Source organism: Lactuca serriola, chromosome 4 (genome assembly GCF_051521515.1).
Source record: "Lactuca serriola cultivar US96UC23 chromosome 4, Lser_US96UC23_V15, whole genome shotgun sequence".
NCBI classification, from domain to species: Eukaryota; Viridiplantae; Streptophyta; class Magnoliopsida; order Asterales; family Asteraceae; genus Lactuca; species Lactuca serriola.
The window spans coordinates 63,632,314-63,655,697 of record NC_136411.1 but is presented as its reverse complement, the minus strand read 5'-3'; the positions used below and the strand labels follow the sequence as shown (position 1 = coordinate 63,655,697).

Genomic DNA, 23,384 nt, shown 5'->3' with positions numbered 1-23,384 from the left:
ACCTTATTTGGCAACTTCTTTGTTATATGCCACATACATAACCTATGATGTGCCAACGGAAAACATTATGTATAGCTTTTTTTCAAAGTTGGATCTTGGTCAGATATAACCAATTTAGGTTGTTTTCTAAAAGCTTTCAAGAAAGCTCTAAGCAACCGCTCATAAGAAAATCCATATTCTTTACTTAAAAGTCCAGCACCAAATGTTACACATTTTTTATGGTTATCAATGCCAGTGAACGGAACAAAAACCATATCATACCTATTTTAAAAAGAAAATATTAATTTACATAACTGAAAATAATGAAATATTTTTTGTAAAAGTATTAAATGTTAGAAATACTTATTCATGTTGAATGTGACATCGAGTAATACAACGTCTCTGAAAGAATTGTAGTTCTACTTTGCTGTTTCGTCATCCCATAATAGAGCATTCAATCTTTTCTTCAACACTTTATACTCAAAAGTAAATGTTGGGACATTTTTCTTCCTTTCATTCGTCTTGTCAACAAGGAATTTTGCATCCCTCCCACCTATGTTATAATTAAGATTTCTCTTAGCATTCTTGAAATCCGAAACCAATCCACCTCGAACCGAAGGACCGCCCTGAAGACCAGTATACAGTTTATGTGCTTTTATAGGACCAATATTTTGTTTTGACAAATTATGAATGAAAATTTCCTAGGAATAATCAAGTTTTCTCTTTGTACAAGATAAGTACATATTGCCCTTGCTAAACAACTCATGATTATGTTGCTCAACAAAATCACTCACGACATATTTAAGAGTACCAGGAATTAGATCTAAAATAACTTTCACTTTACAGTCCCTCCTAAATAAATCTTTCCTTCTTTGAGTCTTATTATGTTGAATATCTAAAGTATCTACTTTACTAGTATTTGGATTACCTTCCCGATTGTATACCGGATGTCTATTTGTAATAATGTTGTATTTGGTTTTTTAACTCATTCAAGCCTGACATCAAAACCAGATTCTAATGCATAGTTTCTATACATTGTTACTGCTTCACCATATGAATCATATTTTGATGTAACTTTTGTTTTGATATCACCATAAACAATCGGGGTCCAATACAAGGTGCCACCAGGAGAAACATAATCATGTGTAACATGTGGTTGTCCTGTAGAAACAAAACAAATACATGATTAACTATTTAATTATGAAATAAACAAAAGAATGTTAAGGAATATAAAAATTGACAAAAATATTATTCTGTAAGAATTTTATAAATTTTATACTGCAAGAATTTTACTATTATGTAAGAATTTTATTATTCTGAATTGAATTTATTATTCTTGAATATTTTTGTTTGATGTTGTAACCCTCACTGAAATCAATATTAACCTTTGTATCTTCATCAATGAACTGAATTTCATCTTCTAAATGTTCTGCGTCCTCTGTATGTTCATCAATGAAATTATTAACATATAATATTAAACATGTTTGTTACAAGATACAATCTGAAAGACAATGAAATTTTAAACAAAAATTCAAAAACTCACCTACATTAGGATTACTGCTTTCTCATATTTGAAATTTGCCATTATATAGTGTATCATTATCAAGAAAATTGAAATCTTCAAGTTCATCTTCATCATCACTAGCGAAATAATGTTCCTCGTAAATATGATTATGTCACAACTAGCGAATTTAGGGTCGAGATTGTATTCAAGTACAAACAATTTCTCTATGTAACCTTGTTGAAATAGATTATTGTAATTCAAAAATGACAATGTTGTATGAGTACATATATGCATACACTAAGAATCGAGTTGTAATAACCTCTTATAAGCTCAAGTTTGATCTAATAGCTAAACAAAAATCAATTTTTGGGCCTTTGCTTTAAGGTTTTCGGCCCAAATAACCCTAGACCGAAAACCCTCTTGATGGGCCATCTAAAAACCGAAAACTCCTTGGAATGGCCCATGAAGGCCGAAAACCCTATGAGGTTTCGAGTATGGCACAAGACAAAAAAAAAGGAATTTACAAATCGAGTGACACCGCATGGCTTTACATCCCTTTACCCTCCATATATATATACCATACATGCAAATACACTTCATACCTCCATGCATAACACTAAATAGACCAATATACAAAGGTAATAGGCATCCCCCTCCTTTTTTAAACATGGTCGAAGAGTGGAAGCTCTTCCACTCTAGCCATTCCTTCCCACTCTCACTCTTTCCTTCTCTCCAAAAATTCATCCAAGCTTCCCAAGATCGGCACCACCAAGCCGGTTCTTAAGATTTTGGTAAGTTTCCTCATAAAAACCAAGTGTTTTTATACATTTTGTGGTCAAGTTCTTCATGTTTAAACACATTTTTTATGTGTTAGATCCTTAGAACACTAATACCTCCAAGAAGTTCTTCAAGTTCATACACAAGGCTAGGCTCAAAAACTCTCACCTCTTGCTTCCTACAACCAACGAAAATCACAAAGGTGAGCTTCATACACCAAATTTTTCGTGTTTTACATGCTTTTAGGGGGGAGGGAGGAATACAAGTCAAATTATGTTTACCCAATGGATATTTGCATGCATCAAATTTTTCATGAAATAATATGTGCATAAAATGTTGAAATCATCTTACATATATACATAAAAATCGTGACTCATAAGGTTTTATAAGCCAAAATGTGTTTGTCCTTTGGACATTTGCATGCACTATGTCTATTTGTTGAACATGAAACAATTCTTGTATAATAAGTAAATTTAATATTTGCTTATAACATGAGAATCAAAATCTATGTGGTTAACACCATTTTGTTTACTAAAAATCGTGTTTGAGATACACACACACAAGGAGATACCAAAAACTTATAAAAAAAATTGTTGTCTTTTGGATACCTTCATGTCTCACTTTTCAAATTAAAGTTGGTACAAGTATTTGTATAAAAATGTTGAAGGCATCATTTGATTTTTCTAAGAAACCTTTATGGTAAATTTGACAAAAGAAAGCTATTTTTTAATATAAGTTTCAGTCGGTCAAGTATCAGAAACACAAATTACAAATTTTTGGTAATTTTTGCTAAAAATAACTTTTCTAGTAAAAGTGGTCGTACTTTTAGTCATTTTGGTGGGTTAAAACCCAAGAATGCTATGTTTTAAAAACAGATGTTACCACTAGACGTGATTATAACCGATTATTTATATAAAGTTGCATAAATAGTTTTCACAAAAAGTATACAGGTTAAACTACAAACGACATAGTTTGTGTGTCATAAAACACATGTCATATGACACATGCCATAAAACGCGTGTCATAAAATACGTGTCATAAATTTTCAACAGTATAATTATTTCATAATACAAGAAAAGGGGAGTCGTAGTTCACGTAAATCTGTTAATGCTCTATATGTAAAAATGGTAAAAACATATAAACATCAAAGAAGAAGAATGAATACCTGATTATGATTTCCACTATGAACATCCATCGATTCTGTAAAAAAAGTAATGAACAAAGAAAGGAATCAATATTTGTGATGTGTGTGTGGACGTTTCAATTAGATATATAGAGATAATTAAATTAATTATAAGTAAATCAGTCATAAATCATTGCCTAACATAAAGGAATAACAATCAGAATAAATAAATTACAAATAAGGATTAAAATGAAAGATTACATAATTACCCTTACATATTTAATAAAATAATTAATTAGTTGCTAGTTTGTGATTGGTATATCAATGCACACAATATTTATTGGAAACATTTGAACCCAACTCTACAATTTAGAGAAAAGAGAAAATTGAACTTGTTAAACCATAAATCTATTTAGTTTATAAAAATTTTATATATTTGGCTGCAAAAAATGTGGTATATATTAAAAAGTATTACCAAAGAAATGAGAACTACAATGCTTATTCTATTAAGCTGTGAATACGACCAGAAAATGTTATTGAATTTGGAGTTAGTCTGGCGGTTGTCCGACGACGGTCCGGTAGCGGTCTAGTGGTGGTCCAGTGGCTAACCAACAAAAAGTGGAAACTAGTCGTAAACTAAGGAATGAAAAATATTGTTTAATATAATACTAATGTTTGATTTGTCGAAAATGCCCTTAATGAAAACATTCAAACATTGGTTTTTAGGGTTCTTAATCTTTTGGGTTCTCATTTGAACCACTATATATATATATATATATATATATATATATATATATATATATATATATGTATGTATATATATATGTGTGTGTGTGTGTGTGTATATATATATATATATGTATATATATATATATATATATATATATATATATATATATATATATATATATATATATATATATAACGGTTCAATTCGGTTATCCGTTGATACCTAAATACTCAAACCGAAATCGACCCGTAGATAGTCAATTTTTTTTCTATTTCGGTTTTTTCGGTTTCAGATTAGCTCGGTTTTTTTGCTTTTTGCACAATCCTACCACCAGTCTTTCTTCTCCGCCACCATATCTTGCTCCCTCTACTTTTTTTTCTCCAGACCATCTTCCATTCTATTTGTTCTTATCCAAATCTATAATGAAACCCTAACCACCACCACAACATTTCTCTATAAAATCATAGAAACGGATACCATTACCACCACTACCACCTTCACCTATCTTATTCTCTTTTAAAAAACCTAGCCCGAACTCTTGCTTCATCACCCATGTTTTCTTTTTAAAAACCCTAGCAGCCACCGTTGTAACACCACTACCACACCACCATGCACCCACCACCTTTAATCACTTGCTTCCTTATCCCATTTCTCTCTAAAAAATAGCCTCTAAATTTGAGGATTTTTACACAAATATGAGGGTTTTGAAAATTGTATGTTTCATATTTTTAATCGTCCACTTCTCTATTTGTGCGTGTAAACGTGTTTGTTTAACGATGTGTGTTTATGTATATATGATCTATTTCACATACACGGAGGAAGAATAAGTATTATCCTATATCCATATATAGACACTTATGTGAAGGTAAAATATATATCTTGGTTGTTTTGTATTATGGATCACAGATAGTAGTTAAAAATAACATGAGATTTTCAAACTTCGGATCAGTAAAATTTGATATGCATATGTTCTTCATTTGGTATGACGTGAAAATTTATCAAACATATTAGGGTTAAATACAAGAAACAACTTACTTTAATTGTTTTAGTTTCATTAAGATAATGAATATGCTCGAACATTCTATTGAATAAGGATATGATTGTATCTAACATGTTGTTTCGTCTTTAGATCTTATTTTTTATGCAAAAACATAATGGCTATGATAATTTGTGTATTAATCATGTTTTTTAGGGTAAATAGATGCATGGTATTATGGGTGTTAAGTAGAGAAAAAGAAAAGTGGTTGGTTATATCTTTTCATTTTCTTTCTCATTTAGTCCTTTGGATATTTCTTTTACAAACCCTATTAAAACAGAGTGTTTGTTGCTCGAAGGGAAGTATTCTAAGATAGGGATCTAATATCCCAAGGAACTAGTGGAAGCCAAATTGATATAGATGAGATTCAAGAGTCAATCAATAAACAAAATGAAGTTAGCCCTAACACTCAACTAGAGGTTGGTTTAGTAGTTGAGAAATCTAACTTACCTCCACCTCATCCACATAGATCTGATAGAGAGTGTCATAATATTGAGTTTTACGGTTACCATATCACTGAGGGCAATGACACACTACTTGGCGATGATGAGCACAATAGCTATCAAGAAGCCATTGTAGGCCCAAAGGCTGCTAAATACAAAGAGGCGGTGGAGAGCGAGATTTGGTCTATATACAATAACCAAGTTTGGAACTTGGTTGATCACACAACTAGAATTAAAACCGTTGGAAGATAATGAGTCTTCAAGAAGAAAACTGACATATATGGGAATGTACACACGTTAAATCCTGACTGGTTGCGAAGGGTTACACCTAGACTCAAGGAAATGATGAGGAAACCTTTTCGTGGTGATGATCAAGTTTGTTAGGATATTACATGTCAAATTAGCATTTATGTAACACCTAGTTTCCTTGATGTTTCTAATTTTGGGATAGCGGATCATAACTTCATTGATTAAAGGTCTTAGGCTTCAAAGGAAAAGATTCTAGACCCTATCAGATATTGATAATGTTTGTTACGTGATTAAAGACCTCGAATTATGCCTTGGAAAAAAGGGTAAAATAGGAAATGTGATAATTCAGGCTTCTTGCATGAATTAATAATTTTAGTTTGATATGTTTTTAGTCAAAAGTAACTAGATAGAATTGTGGGGCTCATCAATACCTTTCTGTTCATGTAAAGATCGCCGAAAGCGGAGTTGAAACGAATAAGTTATGACTGTTTGCAGCTAGAATAGGTTTGGGTGAAAAACTGTCGCCACAAAGTGGAGAATTGTCTTCCACATAGTGACAATCACCACAAAAGTGGAGATTTGTTTTCCACGACGTGACAAATTCCATAGAGTGGAGAATTGTCTTCCATGCAGTGGAAGTTGGGTAGGCCCAAACCCATGATTTTTAGGGTTTTCAACATATTTAAAGGTAAGGATTCATGTTTTAGGGCATTTTCTTAGCCTCCATCTCATCTAGAACTCTTTAGGAGCAACCCTAGCCTCCTTTTTCATACTTTGAGCTTTTCTCATCCATTTTTGGAGTGGTTTTGATGGTTTTAGAGTGAGGCTTTCATGCAAGATTGATCCTTGAAGCTTGGCAATTGAAGATCTCAACTTTCATCTACCTTCTGGACCTCTATAAGTCACAAAGTTCCAAGATTTATTGTATTTCATGTTTGGATCTAGGTATGTTTAGTTTTTTGGTCCATTTTATTGAGTTTTGGTCCCATTTGAGGCTTGTTCCATAGAGTTTTGGAGAATCTTGATCTTTTGAATAATGTTTGGGTTCAAATCTGGTTATTTGGTGGAGTAAAGAGTACATGCAAGAGCTGTCTTTACTCCATGCATGAATAAAAGTATGTTTTGAACATCTTCCAATCTAGGGTTTTAGATCTTGCTTATTTGGAGCTTCTTAATCTATAAAGTTGGAAACTTTATCCATTTAGACATTATAAAGAATCAATTATGAAGGTTAGAGACTTAGACTTAATGGATTAGGTTGAGAAAGATGCATTTTTAGTCCCTTTGAGACTTAAAGTTTAGATTTTGGTTTCTTAGACCATCCTAATGGATAAAGTTGGAAACTTTATCCATTACGATGCTATTAAGTACAAGATCTGATCATATGAGTGTAACGCCCCATTTCTAGTATGTAATTTAAATAAAGTATTTTTTTTTCCTTTCTTAAGAGGTACTCGACGAGTCAGTAGCCCAACTTGTCGAGTAGAGGCAGGATTTGCACGCGTCTTTAGTAGGCGACTCAACAAATCTGTATCCCGAACTCGGCAACTCCGCTAGTCTGGATGAAACCCTAAATCCTAGGGTTTGCAACCTATTTAAACGTCATTATAGCCTCCCACCCCAGCCTCCAACACCTTTAGAGCATTTCTTTGTAAAACCCTAGTCCCCATTGTTGAGCTTGAGTGTTTTGTGATAGCTTGGGAGTTGTAGAAGAGAAGGAAGGAAATAGGATCAACAGAAGAGGAAGGAGATCCAAGAACTAGCTTCCATCTACTTCATATTCTGGTAATAAAGTTATTACCCCGCTTATTCTTCCATTAAACCCTCTTTATTGATTGTTTATGTCTCTTTTGGAGCCTTATATGATTCAAACTCGAGAATTGAACTCTCCTTAGGATGGAAACCATAGATCTGGATGTTATTGAGCTCTAGGAGCTTAATGTAGCTACCTTTATGCAAATACAGCCTTGTTCCAAACCCTAAGTGCTTAGTGTTGGATGATTTTGGTGTTTTAGCCCCATTCTCGTGTGTATGAACGTAAAGTTGGAAACTTTACGTGCAAAACCAGCCCTAGAAGCCCAAATCTATGAATTGGATGTACTGAGACCGACTAGAAGCGATTGTATAGTAGTGGCATGCAGGAGACTCGGCGAGTCCAAGGCAATATTCTTTCCTCAAGAACATACTCGACGAGTTGTTCATACAACTCGGCGAGTCACATTCTAGACGTGTTCATATGATGAAGGAGAACTCGATGAGTTGTTCATACAACTCGGCGAGTTAGATGAAGTTAGATTCGACGTTAACTCATAAGAAGAACTCGACGAGTTGAAGCGAGTAAAGGATTAGAAAAGGTGTTAGGGACTCGGCGAGTTGGCGGCCCAACTCGGCAAGTCCGGTCAACTGAAAGTTGACTTTGACCATGGGTAAATTAGTCATTTTATCCTGAGAACAGTTATCAGTATCTAATTTAGTATCTATGGAATTTGTAGCCTGGGAGTTCTGGAGCAGCAGTCAGCCAGTTTCAGATTTAGCATCTCAGTAGCCAGCGTTACGAGGTGAGTTTCCTTCCAGTAGGAACGGGTCTACGGCCACAAAGTCGGCCTATTTAGTAGTAGTAGTCCCGAACTTCGGTCCGATGTAGTAGTTCAGTGTGCTTGATGTCTTTGTGATTCAAGCATGTATTTGTGTTATGTGTTCCGGACTTCGGTCCGATGCAGTATGCAGTATATGTGTTTATGCTAGTAGTTATGATTATGCGATGCTATGTTCAGTCAGTTCCGGACTTCGGTCTGATGCAGAGGGCAAGGCCCTGGTTAGTTCCGGACTTTGGTCCGATGCAGTTTCTGAACTTCGTTCTGATGCAGAGGGCAAGGCCCTAGTTAGTTCCGGACTACGGTCCGATGCAGTTTCTGGACTTTAGTCTGATGCGGAGGGCAAGACCCTGGTTAGTTCTGGACTTCGGTCCGATGCAATTTCTAGACTTCGGTCCGATGCAGTGGGCAAGGCCCAGTAGTTGCTTTATATGTTTTTGTATGGTATGTGGTAGTTTGGTGGAGCTCACTAAGCTTTGTGCTTACAGTTTCGGTTTTTGGTTTCAGGTACTTCCGCTAGTAAGGGGAAGAGCTCGGGTTAATGGCATAGCACACACCATAGTTTAGCCTGGGAGATAGACTATGATATTCTTATATGATTTTGACACTAGTTTCGATTTGATAAATTTATTATGACATTTTGAGATACATGATTCATGGTTTTTATCTTTTGGTAATTGATATTATGGTTTAGTAAAGTTTTCAAACAAAAAATTTTTGGGTGGTATTTTTTGGGATGTTTCAGTGAGCCTTAGTCTAAATGGATTAAGCTCTTAATAAAGAAAAAGGTATTCTACCAAAGACCACGACGTGGCTAAGGAAGGCCTACAGTGTGATGGTGTCATGATTATTACTGTTTTGTCTTGATGTGCCCACGACGTGGCCAAGAGGTCTCCATGTTGTAGTAGGTGTTGAATTGGCTAATCGTTAACTTTTGTTGATTGTTGACTTTTTGACCAGTTTAACACCTAGTCAAACTTAAAGGAATTAGGTTATTGATTAAGATTTTATATTTGCTTGGTGCTATTCGGTTCGTGGGAGCGATCAATGCAATGAGTGAGCGTATTGTTGTGTTTCCTTGGGTCTTTGTTTATGTGTGTTTCCTCACTATATTATGTCCTTGTATGCTAGGATATAGGAGTAGTAGTATGTTGGTTAGAGTACCAGGGGTCGGTGATCGTCTAGTTGAATGTCATAGGGTTTGTATACAGTTATGTAGGATAACCTGAGAACTCTTGATTTAGGCCTGCTTGCATGTCCTTGTTTAGTTGTGGATCTAGAGTGGGATCACTTATTCGACTGTCTATCTCACATCTAATTGCAAATAGCTATGCATTCATTAGTGATCTTCCAATAATGACATAGAGCATTGTATGAGGTTTGGTATGATGTAGTGAGTTGTGTTTACGTTCTTGTTTTATTACTTGCTTGGTTTATATGTCGACATATTGGGTGGTGGGTTAAGACAATTCTACTTTGTGTTGTAGGCCAAGATACTCGGGTGGGTCAACGGTGTATTGTAGGCAAAGTGCAGACCAATTGTATGTTGTAGGCATGGGAGGGGCTCCAGTCGTGATTAGAGGCCCATCTTAGCGATCCACGGTGTATTGTAGGCCTCGCGAGGCGGTCCAGTCAAATTGAAGACTTGTGTGTGTGCATGCATTGTATGTATATTGTGTGTGTGGTATTTTGGGGAAAATCACTATGTTTTCTCTTACAGTTATGGATTAAATGTTTTTCAAGTACCAATATTGATCGTGGTAAAGCAAAGGTGTGGTTGTACACACTCATCAACAACATTGGAGATTCCGCATTTATTATATTACTCAGATTTTTAAACAGTTGTATTTTAGAACAAATGAGTTTTCCTAACTTGGGTTTATGGAAATGGTGTTTATCTTAACTAAAAATGAAAAAAAAAATGTTTGTGAAAATGGGATGTTACAAGTTGGTATGAGAGCTCTGGTTTGAGGGATTTGGAGGAACACTTGTGTAAATCCAAACTCAAACTAGGATCTGAGAATTTTCACACAATGTTTTTGAAAAAGAAAATTTTAATAAAATGATTGGGTTGGAGACATGGGCTCGGTCTCTTGTCATGTTCTTGTTTGATTGTTGGCTTGGGATTGTGAACATGGATTTCTGACTCGACCTTGGTTCTATAAGAATATGTGATATGTATAGTCAGCCAGAGCCCAAACATGAAGGTGGTTGCCAAAATATCCATACTTATTTTATATGTTGAATTTGAGCTTACTGATATGTGAATTGTTAGAAATGCATGCTAATGGATAAGCTAAGGATCATTTCAGGCACCACATGATAGTATTGTATGACTTCTGTGATGCCTTATAGCTTAGGAATTTTCTTGTTATGTGATAATTTATTATGTTAATTGTTAAGTGTATGTTGTATAATTGTATACGATTAGGGTTATATAACATTAGAATGACTGACTTAGCCTTATTTCATGTTTCTTGTTTGGTTGTGGGCTTAGGGTAGATTCATTTATTCGAGAGTCTACTTGATCCTATATTATGTATAACTACCATGCAGGAGGCAGCCTATGGTGTGGGAGCATGATTGAGGATAATCCTAAAAGGAGCACCTAGGAAGTTAGTTGCGACTCTTAGGAGCATGTGGGTGTTAGTACACCTAGGAATGGTCTATTGCAGTGACTTAGAACCTTGTAATCAATTCTAAGTCGACTACGGATAGGTTTGGAAGGTAGAACGGGCCCGCACTACTGAAAGCATAGGATTTGTATGGGAATCAAAAGGAATCACGAGGCCATTAAGGAACTAATAGGTGAATACATAATGTGTTTGAGTGTTATGTCTTGATGTTTGACCCTTTTCCTTGTGCGTTTTTAGAATCGTAAAACCTGGGAAAACTTGAATTTGTTGTTGACTACTTAGTGTGCTGAACTTTGAAAATTTCCAGCTTTGATATCTCGACTTCGGAGGCTATAATTCATTAGAATAATAAACCAAATGTAACACCCTATTCAGGATCATTCTGTAATTTAGGGTTGTGGGCCGGAAGTCAGTTGTGTAAAGGATTTGGGCCTTAAGGAGGCGATGTTTAGACATTTTTTAAGGAGGTAATGATGGTTATAAGATCTAAACCTTTGAATTGTGTTTTGGAGTCAATGGGTAAAACGGGAAACGTCATAGGTTGGATTCTTGCATGAAATATGGATTTTTGTTCGAGAAGTTTTTAGTCCAAGATATTTAGATAATATTGTAAAGCTCTTTAATACCTTTCCGTCAATATAAAGATCGTCAAAAACGGAGTTGGAACGAAGAAGTTAAGACCGTTTGAAGTTAGGGTGGTTTTGGGTTGAGCCGCATACTAGGGCATCCCTAGTACGTTGGGTGTAAATTGAGTACGTTGGGCATACGCGATCAGTGCCTATACCCTATTTTCGTGTTTTGAGCCTTATTTAAGCTCCTTAACTCCCCCAAACCCATTCCATTCTCAGCCTCCACCTCTCCAACACCCTCTCTTGTAACCCTAACCCTAGATTGAGCCTTGTGAGCAAAAAGAATGTGTTTTTAAGTGCTTTGGAGTGTTCTTGGTGCACCTTGGAGAAGAAGGAACTCATTAAAGAAGTATTGATTGCATTGGAGCTTGTAGATCCAGACTTTGTTTACCTTGATCTTTCTTCTAGAGGTATAAAGTTTGAATCTTGATGATGAAATTGTTGGATCTAGCTAGTTTTGGGTGTTATGAGCTTTCGGTCACTTTAAGTGAGTAAAGTTTAGATCTTGAAAGTTTGTGACCTTGTTATGGATAAAGTTAGAAAATTTATCCATATAAACATCATTTTGATTCAGATCTAAAGGTTGGAGACTTGTACTTAATGGATTAAATTGAAAAAGATGCACTTTTGGGTCCCTTTGAGACGTAAAGACTAGATCTTGTTTTTTGGGACCATTCTAATGGATAAAGTTGGAAACTTTATCCATTATGGAGCTATTATGAACCATAAAAATGTGATCTTGACCCTTCTATCCCTTCTATACAAGAGTTGTGATGTCTTATTGGGTTAAGAACTTTGGGTTTTGGACATTAAGCACTTTTTAGCCATGTAAAGTCATAAAGTTAGAAACTTTATGACTTAGGACATCATTTTAGGCTTGGATCTGAGTGTTGGACGTAAGGGCTTAATGGAATAAGCTCTTGGTACACAGGGCGTACTCCGTTGGGAAGAAATATTGACTTTTGAATCTTGACCGTTGACTTTGACTTTGACTTTGACTAGAGTTGACCAAGTTTGACCAAAGGTATTTTGGGTAATTTGATTTATAGTTTGGGATTTGGGTTCCTATTAATTGTATAAGTGACCGGTAGAGATAACTTTTAGAGCCGTGATCGGTGCAACTATTCTTTCAAACTGTGAGTTGAGTCTTCTTACTATATCCATGGGTCGAAGGCACCAATACCGACCCATTACTTGTTATGTGGAATGTTAGTTGTCTCTGTGATACTTGCAAGAAAGACCAGGATATGGCCACTGGCTATTGTATGAAAGACCAGGATTTGGCCCCTGCCAATTGTATGAAAGACTAGGATCTGACCCCCGACAATCGCATGAAAGACCAGGAACTGGTCCCTGGCGATTGTATGAAAGACCAGGCTCTGGCCCCTGACACTCGTATTTAAGACCGGGATTTGGCCCTCGGCATTCCAAGGAAAGACCATGGGGGTAGCCCATGACACTTATATGTTTTGGGTATGTGGTATTTTGGGAAACTCACTAAGATTTGTGCTTATAGTTTCATATTTATGATTTCAGGTACTTTCAGTTAGAAAGGGAAGGGCCCAGCGTGACTGCACAACATCCTCTAAAGTTTTCCGCATTGGCAATTAATGATATTAATCTGATGTTTAAATGATATATTCACTTTGATCGATTTTAGAACAACTCGTTTGTATGATTTATTGTTTTAAAAATGAAAAAAAAAATTACCTCAGATTTTCGGGACATTACACCAAAAATGACAAAATTATAGTAAAAATCATGTACAAACTCTAAACTACACAGAAAAAACTTCATGATAATCCGACTTCAAACGAATTAGATATGCATGTTTTAAAATTTTACAGATTACAAAAAAAGCTGAAAAATAGAAGATTTTCAACTTTGATATCTCGACTTCAGGAGGTTGTAAGTCATTGAATATTAAACCAAAAATGACAAAATTATAGTATAAAATCATGTACACACTCTAAACTACACATTGGAAAAACCCAAATGCTAATCCGACGTCAAATGAATTAGATATGTATGTTTTAAAAGTTTTGCATAATACAAATAAATAAATAAATAAATATTGAAAAACAGAAAAATTTCAGCTTTGATATCCCAATTTTGGGAGATTGTTAAGACAATAAATATGAAACCAAAAATGACAAAATTATAGTTTAAAATAATGTGTAAACTATAAACTACACTTTAGAAAAAAAAAAAAAAAAAAAAAAAAAAAAAAAAAAAAAAAAAAAACCTCATGTCAATCATACTTCAAACAAATGAGATATGTATGTTTTAAACTTTTCACAAAAAACGATTTCGGTTCCTAACACCGGTTTCGGTTCTTAAACCCAGTTTACCCAAACAGGAAGGACCCGATACCCGAATAAATCAATTTTTAAATCCGGCACCCAAACAGGTTCTATATATTTCAGTTCTAACGGTTCCAATTTCGATCCGATTTTTCAGTTTTAAATCTCATTCCTAATCAAAAATAGTAGAAACTAGAAACAGAGAAAACAGTATTGGAAAACCTCTAAAACTTTATATTAACAACAAAGTGAATAAATAAGGAATGATAACAATATTTTTTTACTATATAAATATCGTTTTTTGTTATATGTTTGAAAACCGATTTCTATTTCGTTTTCACCCAAACCTATTAAAATAATAAAATCCCCTAACCGATATAAACTGACAGTCGGATCGTAAACCACTTTTAGGTTTCAGAATCCGAACCGAAATTTGTATGCACCTCCACTTCAAATTTCTTAACGTTCGTTTTTCTATGTCCAAATTCCAAATGTAGAACCCTAAAACATATCATCAAAGTTGACTACATCGAGTAATGGCCCAATACATTCATGTTGACGGGGGAGTTGTGTAATTATATGAAACCTTAGGGATCTCACTGAAATTCATCACAGTCCAAAACCCCAAAGAGAGATTGGTTGGGGTCCGTTGTCATCCTCCAGATAAAACCCATCAAAACCCACACTCCACGCTCTGTAATCCAAAGAGGGTGATTGATATGGGGATACTAACACTGCCACTGGTGACCTCCCTTCTCAGACCCAATAAATCCAAATTTTCTCTTCTATTCACCACCACTATCCACCATCATCACCGCCGTACCATCTTACACCACCTCCCTATACGAACCCGTTTCAGCAGCGCCACCACCCCTCTCTGTTCTTTCACAAATTATGCACTTACTCAACATGATCACCCTTCATTAACGACAGAAGATTCAAATTCAAATGCAGAGGAACGGCCAATTAAAGTTTCTATACCCACTTTTCAACAAGCCATTCAACGTCTCCAGGTGATTGACTGTTTCGACTAATATTGACCTATACCCACTTTTGTAATTTGAATGTTATAATTCAATTCGAATGCAGGGGAATGCCAATTGTAGAGTTTAATTGCTTAATTCAATCGTATTATTCATTTATGGGGTTAAAATGAAGATTCTTGCTTTGGTTTCGGGGTTACTCAACAACAGTAATCAAAGAAATTTCAGTGAATTTGCGATTGGTCGACGTGTAATAAATTTGCAATAATCACTATTTGGCACAGCTCCTAAGTTTATATAAGTAAAGTGTGTTTCCAGATAGTTTCATCTATAATGTTGTTCTAGACTTCAACTTAGGTATTTGCAAAGAATAAAATCCAAAGAACATCATCAATCTATGTGTCACATAAAGGTGCATTTCTTAAGTACACAACATCTTGAAAAAAAGCTTTCTTTTATTATAACTGACAACATGTTTCTTCGTATAATTACAATCTTTTCGACCAAATGAAAGGAAATAGCTCTAGAATTTGAGCCTAGAAAGTAGGGGTCTTTCTAATTCTATCCCTTGTGGAATCACTTTACTGTGTGCAACTTTAGGTTTTGGAATTTGATGTTGACTCTCTCCCAATCTGTTAATCATAACAAGGTTATTCTTCTGGTGGGAAGATGAAAATTTAAAAGTAACGGATTGAAAATCAAGTTTAAAAACCTCTAACAAAATTTATGCTCTATGCATTTGAGGGATAAAAAAGAAAGCAAGTCAACGTATGATTTGGTGTTCTTTCACAATTTAGACTAATATGGGTGCATTAAGTTAAAGTGTGTATTTATGGAAGCTCTCTCTAGTCTCTACCCTTGGGTGGAAGTATGACTTCTTACAAGTTACATCTACTCCCCCTTACCCCATTGATATGGGAATCAGATATTATAGGTGTTGTGTGTATTTATTTTAAAATTTAACAAATGAATTATGAGATAATTTATTTTTATATTAGTTTGGTTGTATATGTAGTATGTATACTCAGTCTTCTAGAATCATCAATCATGTGTATGAATCCTCTGCAACATGTCTGTGTATGTTTTAGATAGAGATTAATTGAGATGCTGCAAATCCATTATCCACCCTAGAGGATCATACTTGCAATATTATTTTATTTGTGTTGTAGACTTGTAGTTTAGAAAAATCATGATCATCCCAATTGAATTCACAGAGCTTATTACTTCTCTCGTGTTCTAGTTTTTATCATCATCATCACTATTAGTGTTCTCCAAAGTTGTTTTTTCCTTCAAAATGTAGCTACAATGCTCATTAGCTCCTCTTTTGAAAATTTCATTTGTTCAATAATGCAGGAGTACTGGGCATCTGTTGGATGTACCATAATGCAGTGCAGCAATACAGAGGTACTCACTATTATTATAACACCTTTTACAACATCAGATATTTATAATTACTTCCACTTTCTGTTTCTTTTCTCTCAGTGTTTATGCTTTAAAGGCCATATGAACAACATCTCATATGCTTATTATTCCCTTTTTTTTTTTTTTTTGTATCCACCAGGTTGGAGCTGGGACTATGAATCCCTTAACATTTCTAAGGGTCCTTGGTCCAGAGCCATGGAATGTTGCGTAAGTGTGTTATCAGAAGTTAATATATATATATATATATATATATATATATATATATATATATATATATATATGCTTTCAATGGTTTTTAAGTATTATACAAATAAAGGGTCAACCATTGTATACATGCAATATTACTCTTACCCTTTTGAATACCATTTTTATGAGTGAAATGAGTTTTTTTTTTTTTTTTTTTTTTTAATAATAATATTGTGATGGCTGATTTGGTAGCTTGTGGTGGAAGGTATGCAGAGCCAAGTATCCGTCCAGATGACAGTCGTTATGGTGAAAACCCTAATAGGCTTCAACGTCATACTCAATTCCAGGTTTATATCATTTTCAATTCCATTTTTACCCTTGCTCCCAATATAAGCAATGTACTTTATTTTATCCATAATAGCAATGTACTTACATTGCTATTATGGGTTACATAGTATATTGCTGTTATGGGTAAAGAAATATAAATACATTACTTTTATTTTCTTGTAATTGGTCTTTTCTTTATTTTGACACATGAAATTCAAACAAATACATCAAGTGTCCCTTGAAAGCTCTCTCTTTTTCTCTCAGGTTATATTAAAGCCTGATCCTGGAAATTCACAAGACCTCTTTATCAGAAGTCTATCAGCTCTAGGTTGTGATTTTTATATAATCAACACTTCATCTGTATAATTTAGTGGTTTCTTGATTTACATTTAAACAATAATTTATAACTTTTTTTTGTTGTGGCTCAGGTATTGATGTCAATGAGCATGATATTCGATTTGTGGAAGACAATTGGGAAAGCCCGGTAACCCACAATTTTTTATTTTTTTGTTTTTAGGATTGAAATTGAAGATATGCTTCCTCCATTTTGTTCTAAACATCTACTTTGACTTTTGAGAGTCAAACAACTTACATTTACAACCTAATGTTGATCATTAGGTGCTTGGTGCTTGGGGATTGGGTTGGGAAATATGGATGGATGGAATGGAAATTACACAGTTTACTTACTTCCAACAGGTATCATATTCATACATACAATTCCATAAATTTTGTTTTTATTTTATGTACCATTTCTTTATTAATATTAAATATTATCTTCTTGAAGGCTGGAAGTCTTCAGTTGATGCCAGTATCTGTTGAGATCACCTATGGCCTTGAGCGCATCCTAATGTTACTTCAGGTCTAAATATATAGCTCAATTTATATTCTTTTGTAATTCCGTTTTTACCCTTTTGCTTGCTATTTATTGTGTTTTTGTGATGTTTAGGGAGTTGATCATTTCAAGAAAATCCAATATGCTGATGGAATTACTTATGGGGAGCTCTTCTCTGAGAACGAGTGGGCTATTTTGTCTTTACTTGCTAGCACTTTTCAAATTTATCTAATTTGTGAAAATAAAAATCAATTAAAGGATGAAAGTTATTTACCAAGTTTTATTTCTGTTTCAGGAAAGAAATGAGTGCATATTATCTAGAACATGCCAGTGTTGACCATATTCAAAAACACTTTGACTTTTTCGAGGCAGAATCACGTGCTTTGCTTGATTTAGGCCTTGCAATACCTGCGTATGTTTTTATTCTTTTTTTTTTCTTTCACTTTATATGACACACACACATACACATTTATTTATTCATAATCTCATATAACATGTTTTTTTTTAATCTTTTCATAGGTATGATCAGCTTCTCAAGACATCTCATGCCTTTAATATATTAGATGCTAGAGGCTTTGTTGGGGTAACAGAACGTGCTCGTTATTTTGGGCGGATGCGCAGGTAACTTTTTTTTTTTTTTTTTTATATTTAGAAAAAAAAAGACAAAATTACCCTTGATATGTTACAATTTCCTTTTTTACCCTCTCAGTTTAGCTCGACAATGTGCCCTGCTTTGGTCGAATACAAGAGAGTCACTTGGATATCCATTAGGTGTTATTTCTCAAGCTAATAACCTTGTTGTTCCCAATGAGGTTATAGAATCAGAAGCCAAAAAGGTGCGTTACAATTACTTTTTTGCCCTTTGACTTTGGTTTAAGTAATTTGACCATATTGTTGATATGGGGTATAGGTTTCTGATGAACCAAGATTGTTTCTTCTTGAGATTGGGACAGAAGAGTTACCACCAAATGATGTTGCTAGTGCAGGGCAGCAAGTATGTTCTTTGCTACAGACTAATTTTTCTCATTTCATGCTCTTATTGAATACAAGTATCTGAAGTTGATAATGGATTTTTTACTAATTGTTATTCATTTCAAATTATTGTTTTATAATGTATTTGTGTTTCAGCTCAAAGATCTAATTGTCCAATTACTTGGAAAACAAAGGTTGACTCATAGTGAAATTTCTGTATTTGGCACCCCGAGGAGACTTGTGGTATGGTTTCCTTTTCTTATTTTGTTTGTTTTCCTTTTATAAAACGATTTTAGTTTTAGAATCTTTTTCTTTTCTTTCTAATTTGTTAATATGATAATTTAACTTGCAGATTAGTGTTGAGAATCTATGCTCTAAGCAAGTGGCAAATGAAGTTGAGGTTCGAGGACCTCCAGTTTCAAAAGCTTTTGATAATCAAGGAAATCCAACTAAGGTATTATCATTCCTGTTTATTTTTAACTTGCAGAAGGGTAGTTTTGTCTTTTCACTTTTGTAGTTAACTTATAGCGACTCATTGTTTTTCAGGCAGCAGAAGGGTTTTGTCGTAGAAATTCCGTAACAGTGGACTCATTGTATAAAAAAACAGAAGGTATATCTTTATAGTTTATATAATCATCACTTGGATTTCAATAAAAACTTATTTTATGAAATAAAAAGATTGTATTTTTTTATAGGCAAGACAGAGTATGTTTATGTTCGTGTGATGGAGTCTGCACAGCTTGCTCTGGAGGTACAATCTACAATATGCAAATAGTTAAACATTTCTTTCAGTTCCTTTTTGTTTCATCTATTTAAAATCAAGTACTGCATAGATGTTTTTATTTATAGGTTTTATGTAATAATATCTTGATCAAATTAATGAACCTGATAATGTATTTATTTCTGATAGGTTTTATCAAAAGAGTTACCTGGTGCAATTAGTAAAATATCATTTCCAAAGTCCATGCGTTGGAACTCCGAGGTGTGTCCCTTGTAACTAATTACCAAAAGAAAAAAAAAATTTGTGGTTAATTAATATGTGAATAATGAATAATCAGATATTTTTGCTATGATTTAGGTCATATTTAGCCGACCTATTCGTTGGATTTTGGCACTTCATGGAGATGCATTTGTTCCTTTTTCATTTGCTGGTATTTTAAGGTAAGTGATTATTTCATGCAATTCTGATTCTTTTTTTTAATGTTTATTTTTGTATTGCAGTGGTAACGTTTCTCATGGTCTCCGTAATACAAAATCATCTACAATCACGGTATGTGTTATATATTATAACTTGAATATGTTAATGATTCATTCATATGATATTTTGATTTTTTTTTGGGTAGATTGATAGTGCAGAGTCTTATGCTACTCTAATGCAACAAGCTGGAATTTCTGTTGACACTGAGGTGACTTAAAACTCCATATATATATAATTTATTATTGATAATAATGCATAAAAATATGGAATTCCATAATTGTTTTTTTTTTGTAGGAACGGAAGAAAATAATTCTAGAACGTTCCAACCATTTGGCAAAAAGTGTTAATGGATGTCTTGTGATGAAAACTAGTTTACTTGATGAGGTAACTAATATTATCTTCCTTAATATTTGTTTCTTTTTTCAAAAATTTATTACAAAAAGTTTTTATAAATTGTAATAACTGTAGGTTGTAAACCTTGTTGAGGCACCTGTTCCTGTCCTTGGAAAATTCTCAGAGTCTTTTCTAGTGCTCCCTAAAGATCTTTTAATAATGGTATGATTCAAGTATAATCAAACACAAATAAAAACAAAATGTCTTATGGTTTTGGTTTTTTCTATTAATTTTTTTTTCTCTTGCAGGTTATGCAGAAGCATCAAAAGTACTTCGCCTTGACAGACAATGAGGGAAACCTCTTACCATATTTCATTGCTGTGAGATATAATAAAATATATAATTTAAATAATCCAATACCAGTTTTAAACTTCAGTTAATGTATTTGAAGTATATGTTCAGGTTGCAAATGGAGCAATTAGTGAGTCAGTTGTTGCGAAAGGAAACGAGGCTGTACTCAGGTTTGTTTTCTCTCTATTTTTCTTTTTAAAAGTTTTATTTAAATTAACTGGTGATTTTGAGTAAGTTTCTTTAATGTAGAGCTCGATATGAAGATGCTAAATTCTTTTACGAATTAGACACTAGTAAAAGGTTTTCAGAGTTTCGGGGTCAATTAAATGGAATTCTTTTCCATGTAAGTTTCTCTTACACTTCGTGTTGAATATTCAAAATTGGTTTATATTTTTTTTTTTTACAAAATATGCAGGAGAAACTTGGAACAATGGAGGACAAAATGATACGTGTGGAGAGTACAATTAGTGAACTAGGGTTAGCTCTAGGGTTAACTGAAGATAAGTTCCCGATTATTCAGGAAGCTGCATCACTTGCCATGTCAGACCTCTCGACAGCTGTCGTTACAGAGTTCACTTCACTATCAGGAATAATGGCACGACACTATGCTCTTCGTGAAGGATACTCACAAGAGGTTGACTTTTTGACTTCATCAATACCTTCCTTTTTTTTTATGTGAGAGTATTTTTGTTCATGTGAATTTTTTTAATGTTTTAGGTCTCAGAGGCGTTGTTTGAGATCACACTCCCTCGATTTTCTGGTGATATTCTCCCGGAAACCGATGCAGGGACTGTATTGTCAATTGCAGACAGGTAAAATATAAAATATATATATTTTTAATTGATGATTTTGATTTTAATTGATGATTTTGAATTGTTTTTTTTTTTTTTGTTGTTGTTATGAATTTGGCAGATTAGATAGCCTAGTTGGTTTGTTTGGAGCAGGATGTCAACCGAGCTCAACTAATGACCCTTTTGGTCTACGAAGAATCTCATATGGTCTTGTAAGTCAACTGTGACAATTTAAATTAGTCAACTCTTATCTGCTGTCTTTTGATTGATTATAATTTATAATTTATAATTTATAAATATTGATGGGTGTTTGTTTTAGGTCCAAGTGTTGGTAGAAAAAGATAGAAACTTGGACTTACAACATGCTTTGAAAGTTGCTGCTTCTGTGCAATCTTTGAAAATAGATGCTGTAACAATACGCGAGGTAGACACATCTTTTTTTTCTTATTTATTATTCTTTATATTCTTATTTTTATGCCACGATAATTCGTTCAGATGTTACTTATAGCTATGAAGATGTGATTTTTCATTATTTTTCTCCAAATTTTAGGTGCATCAGTTTGTGACACGGAGACTTGAGCAATTTCTGGTATGTCTTTTCATTTATCAACCCTTTCAAAATATGAAATACTTAATCATATATGTTGGAATCAAGTAGTTATAGTTATGAAATGAAAATATAAATATGAAATATTTAATGTGTTTTGATTGGTGATTTTAGGTTGATAAGGGAATAAACCCTGAAGTGGTTCGTGCAGTTTTATTAGAGCGTGCAAATTGGCCTAATTTGGCAGCAAAATCTGCATACAAAGTAAGCAACCAAAACACCAATTACCATTTTCTTCAGACTTTTTTTCACTACTTTGGAATAATGAAAATGGGCAAATTAGTAATTTAGTAGTGTGTAATATATTATTATTATTATGCAGATGGATGTGTTGTCACGAGGTGAGGTTTTGCCAAAAGTGGTTGAAGCATATTCTAGGCCAACAAGAATTGTTCGTGGAAAAGATGTGGATGTTGACACACAGGTATCATACAAGTGCTATTTTTCATGATGAGGATGAGAGGGGCATTTACGTCTTTTTTGGCTTGTTATAGGTGGATAAAGCATTGTTGGAGACGAATGAAGAGAAAGCTTTATGGAGCACTTTCTTGTCTATCAGAAGCAAAATACATCCGGGTAATCTTGTTTATTAGATTTTTTGTTATTGAAGGGTATTTAAGTAAAAAACTAAGTTTGCACTTGTCATGAAGTTGTTTCTTTTTGAAAATATCAGGTATTGAAGTAGATGATTTTGTGGAAATCTCTTTGCAACTAGTTGAGCCACTAGAAGATTTTTTCACCAATATTTTTGTCATGGTGGTAAGTTCAAGCTCCTTTCTAAACTTTGACTTTTTAGGTCAACCAAACTGATTATATTTTATATTAACTTTTTAACATATTGAACTCTTGAAAATTTTGAAATTTTTATTCACTTCACATGGAGAACTGCTGTCAATAAATGAATTGGTTCCAATTTTCAAGTTCCAACAAAATATTTTTTTTGGAAGTGGTTGACCTTAAAAAGTCAAAACTTGTATTAATTTATATTGAAAAGAAATCTGTAATGAATTGTTGTTGTAAATGCAGGAGGATGAAAAGATCAGGAATAACAGACTTGCACTGCTTAGAGAAATTTCTCAACTCCCAAGAGGAATAGTTGACCTTTCAGTTTTGCCTGGATTTTGATTTTGACCTTTTTTTTTTGGTTTCTATTTACAGGGCTCCAACTTTTATAATTTATCACATGCTGTCATTGTTTGTACTTTGTACACCATGAGTTGGTGATTATTGTCTGGATACAATACACGGATCTTTCTTTTGTAAAATCTCATATCATAAGAGTGTTCTTTTGTTATAATATAAATATATTGTAGGAATATTTGGAAAGTATATCCAATGGTGATATAAAAAAAAATAACTCGATTTAATTTGATGTGGTG

General features: G+C 33.8%; 1 protein-coding gene across 3 annotated transcripts; it reads left to right on the top strand.

Annotated features, from left to right (window-relative positions):
- The first annotated feature begins 14,642 nt into the window (after nucleotides 1-14,642).
- Nucleotides 14,643-23,377, top strand: EDD1 (glycine-tRNA ligase). Of its 3 annotated transcripts, XM_079039012.1 has the most exons (36): nucleotides 14,643-15,016; nucleotides 16,340-16,390; nucleotides 16,548-16,615; nucleotides 16,860-16,941; nucleotides 17,186-17,249; nucleotides 17,350-17,405; nucleotides 17,540-17,617; nucleotides 17,706-17,780; nucleotides 17,868-17,938; nucleotides 18,049-18,165; nucleotides 18,273-18,374; nucleotides 18,463-18,589; nucleotides 18,664-18,747; nucleotides 18,882-18,968; nucleotides 19,078-19,179; nucleotides 19,272-19,335; nucleotides 19,421-19,476; nucleotides 19,636-19,707; nucleotides 19,804-19,886; nucleotides 19,947-19,995; nucleotides 20,069-20,131; nucleotides 20,218-20,307; nucleotides 20,392-20,478; nucleotides 20,565-20,636; nucleotides 20,719-20,777; nucleotides 20,857-20,950; nucleotides 21,023-21,241; nucleotides 21,325-21,419; nucleotides 21,520-21,610; nucleotides 21,718-21,822; nucleotides 21,949-21,987; nucleotides 22,120-22,209; nucleotides 22,328-22,429; nucleotides 22,500-22,581; nucleotides 22,679-22,764; nucleotides 23,032-23,377. In XM_079039012.1, exons 1-36 carry the CDS (start codon nucleotides 14,723-14,725, stop codon nucleotides 23,128-23,130), a joined length of 3,255 nt encoding a protein of 1,084 aa, XP_078895138.1. In that variant the 5' UTR covers nucleotides 14,643-14,722; the 3' UTR covers nucleotides 23,131-23,377. The 3 variants fall into 3 exon arrangements, with proteins under 3 accessions (XP_078895138.1, XP_078895140.1, XP_078895139.1); XM_079039014.1 differs by lacking the exon at nucleotides 14,643-15,016 and having other exon boundaries at nucleotides 16,334-16,390; nucleotides 16,868-16,941; XM_079039013.1 differs by lacking the exon at nucleotides 14,643-15,016 and having other exon boundaries at nucleotides 16,334-16,390; nucleotides 16,847-16,941.
- The last annotated feature ends 7 nt before the right edge of the window (nucleotides 23,378-23,384 follow it).

What these genes read in the sequence shown, in the direction of transcription:
- EDD1 (XM_079039012.1), top strand. Translation starts at nt 14,723, where the DNA reads ATGGGGATACTAACACTGCCACTGGTGACCTCCCTTCTCAGACCCAAT. An exon ending in ATCAAGGAAATCCAACTAAG is followed by an intron (nt 19,180 to 19,271) that starts GTATTATCATTC and finishes ATTGTTTTTCAG; the next exon opens with GCAGCAGAAGGGTTTTGTCG. An exon ending in GGAGACTTGAGCAATTTCTG is followed by an intron (nt 21,988 to 22,119) that starts GTATGTCTTTTC and finishes TGGTGATTTTAG; the next exon opens with GTTGATAAGGGAATAAACCC.